We start from the raw sequence: 2,712 nt of genomic DNA, 5'->3' as shown, positions 1-2,712 counted from the left end.
AAGTTCAGTGTTAAAGGTTGAGAGGAAACATGACAAGCTATATTATGGTCCTCACACTGAAGTAAAGTTCAGTGTTAAAGGTTGAGAGGAAATTGCAATGGAAACATTGCTGGTTGATATTTACAAAGGGGCACACTTATTTCCACACATTATTTTCTGAACTCATAATGGAATTCAATGGGGCTGTGAGTGGGCTGAAAACTTGCACACATTTGAAGCCATACATCATAGATGTACCTCCTGCATGCATACTGTACGTCATACAGGCATCAGAGATGACTAGACATCATCATCACGGACTGACGGATGCAGTCTGAATCTCCACTGCACGGGTCCATGCATGTTTTACCAGAGCCCCGTTAGTCAGCATTACCTGCTTCCACCTCTCACAACGAGGACGTAGGGTTGGATTTTGAGAGGCATCTTTTTGTTTGTTTGTTTGTTTTTGGCACCCCATGGGTCACAATGTTAAGATCACACACACCATTATGAAGATAGACTCAAGTTCTTCCCTCTTCCTGCAGCTGACACCGGATTTAAATCTTCCCACGCCACGGCATCCTACTGCGTCATCATGGTAGAGTATATGCATTCTTACTCGGTGAGACACCACGCTCGCCTCTTTTTAACTTTTGTTTTTAATTTATTTTTCCTTCTGCAAATATATTGCCAATTTACTAATATATATATTATATATATACATTTCTTGATTATCAGGTCGGTCCCGAAAATCCCCCAGGGCCCTAGCCCTATCATGTGCATTACTTAAACCCTCATTTTTATATCTCTGCTGTCGGGAACGCTATATAGCCAGGTAAACAAAATATAATTCCCGATTATGGAATCATTCACTGCCCTCCCCTTAGACGCAGAACGAGATGGAGGGTGGATTCCTTCTGGATGTTGTAGTCAGAAAGGGTGCGTCCATCTTCCAGTTGCTTGCCAGCGAAGATCAGCCTCTGCTGGTCAGGGGGAATGCCTTCCTTGTCTTGGATCTTGGCTTTGACATTCTCAATGTTGTCACTTGGCTCTACCTCTAGAGTGATGGTCTTGCCGGTGAGCGTCTTGACAAAGATCTGCATTCCTCCCCTCAGACGCAGGACGAGATGGAGGGTGGATTCCTTCTGGATGTTGTAGTCAGAAAGGGTGCGTCCATCTTCCAGTTGCTTGCCAGCGAAGATCAGCCTCTGCTGGTCAGGGGGAATGCCTTCCTTGTCTTGGATCTTGGCTTTGACATTCTCAATGTTGTCACTTGGCTCGACCTCTAGAGTGATGGTCTTGCCGGTGAGCGTCTTGACAAAGATCTGCATTCCTCCCCTCAGACGCAGGACGAGATGGAGGGTGGATTCCTTCTGGATGTTGTAGTCAGAAAGGGTGCGTCCATCTTCCAGTTGCTTGCCAGCGAAGATCAACCTCTGCTGGTCAGGGGGAATGCCTTCCTTGTCTTGGATCTTGGCTTTGACATTCTCAATGTTGTCACTTGGCTCTACCTCTAGAGTGATGGTCTTGCCGGTGAGCGTCTTGACAAAGATCTGCATTCCTCCCCTCAGACGCAGGACGAGATGGAGGGTGGATTCCTTCTGGATGTTGTAGTCAGACAGGGTGCGTCCATCTTCCAGTTGCTTGCCAGCGAAGATCAGCCTCTGCTGGTCAGGGGGAATGCCTTCCTTGTCTTGGATCTTGGCTTTGACATTCTCAATGTTGTCACTTGGCTCTACCTCTAGAGTGATGGTCTTGCCGGTGAGCGTCTTGACAAAGATCTGCATTCCTCCCCTCAGACGCAGGACGAGATGGAGGGTGGATTCCTTCTGGATGTTGTAGTCAGACAGGGTGCGTCCATCTTCCAGTTGCTTGCCAGCGAAGATCAGCCTCTGCTGGTCAGGGGGAATGCCTTCCTTGTCCTGGATCTTGGCTTTGACATTCTCAATGTTGTCACTTGGCTCCACCTCTAGAGTGATGGTCTTGCCGGTGAGCGTCTTGACAAAGATCTGCATGTTTGTGGAATTTGAGTTGCGATCTATACTTTTATCTTAGTTTCTTGGAATTATATTCTCTGCAACCAACACTGCAAACTGCACCGACTGCTTGAACATACCTTTTCTTATATTGACAGCGATGTCACAGTTCTGTCATAGTTCTGACCTCGCTGTGATTGGCTCTCTTTTTTTACACTACACGCAAATTAGTCAAGTCATCACAACCTGAGTTAAACAACCCACTACAACGCAGTATGGACTTGTATTGCGTCGTTAGTCACTATCTGAAAGCTACTTCATTCATCTCAAACTAATTATGTAATTTTAATTGTAATGTAACTCGGGATTCCTGGATCAGTGCCCTCCACAATTTCCTATCTAACATCAGGTTCTTGAGCTTTGTAGTGTTGTTAGCTAAGGTGTCACGCCGCAGTGCATCTACGTACTGTAGGTGGTACGATTCTTTCCCCTCCTGGCTTTGCCCTGGGTTGGCTCCCATAGAGTTAATTTACTTGCCTCAAGTTCTGGGTGCCTGACGCAGTGCCCTGCCAAGTCTCTGACTTTAAGTCCCCATAGAGGTCCACATTTCTGATGCGGTCCGTCCATGTGACACCTATAGTGCCATTCATAGCCTTCTTGTGTAGACTCCATCCAGGGCTCTTTTCTGTTGGACTGTGAGGGTCCATGTCTCAGGAGGTATTTGAAGTCCTCGACTGGCTTGAGCACCGTCCCGTCT

At 46.9% G+C, this 2,712-nt stretch overlaps 1 protein-coding gene across 1 annotated transcript; it reads right to left on the bottom strand.

Annotated features, from left to right (window-relative positions):
• Window positions 1-848: 848 nt before the first annotated feature.
• Window positions 849-1,994, bottom strand: LOC310876046 (polyubiquitin-G; the record flags this gene model as incomplete). Its single annotated transcript, XM_083789493.1, has 1 exon — window positions 849-1,994. The coding sequence occupies one exon, from the start codon at window positions 1,992-1,994 to the stop codon at window positions 849-851; it is 1,146 nt and encodes a 381-aa protein (XP_083645619.1).
• Between the last annotated feature and the right edge of the window lie 718 nt (window positions 1,995-2,712).

Source organism: Protomyctophum parallelum (assembly GCF_964188405.1).
Source record: "Protomyctophum parallelum genome assembly, chromosome: 18".
Classification (NCBI taxonomy): Eukaryota; Metazoa; Chordata; class Actinopteri; order Myctophiformes; family Myctophidae; genus Protomyctophum; species Protomyctophum parallelum.
This window is presented reverse-complemented; position numbering and strand designations above follow the sequence as displayed.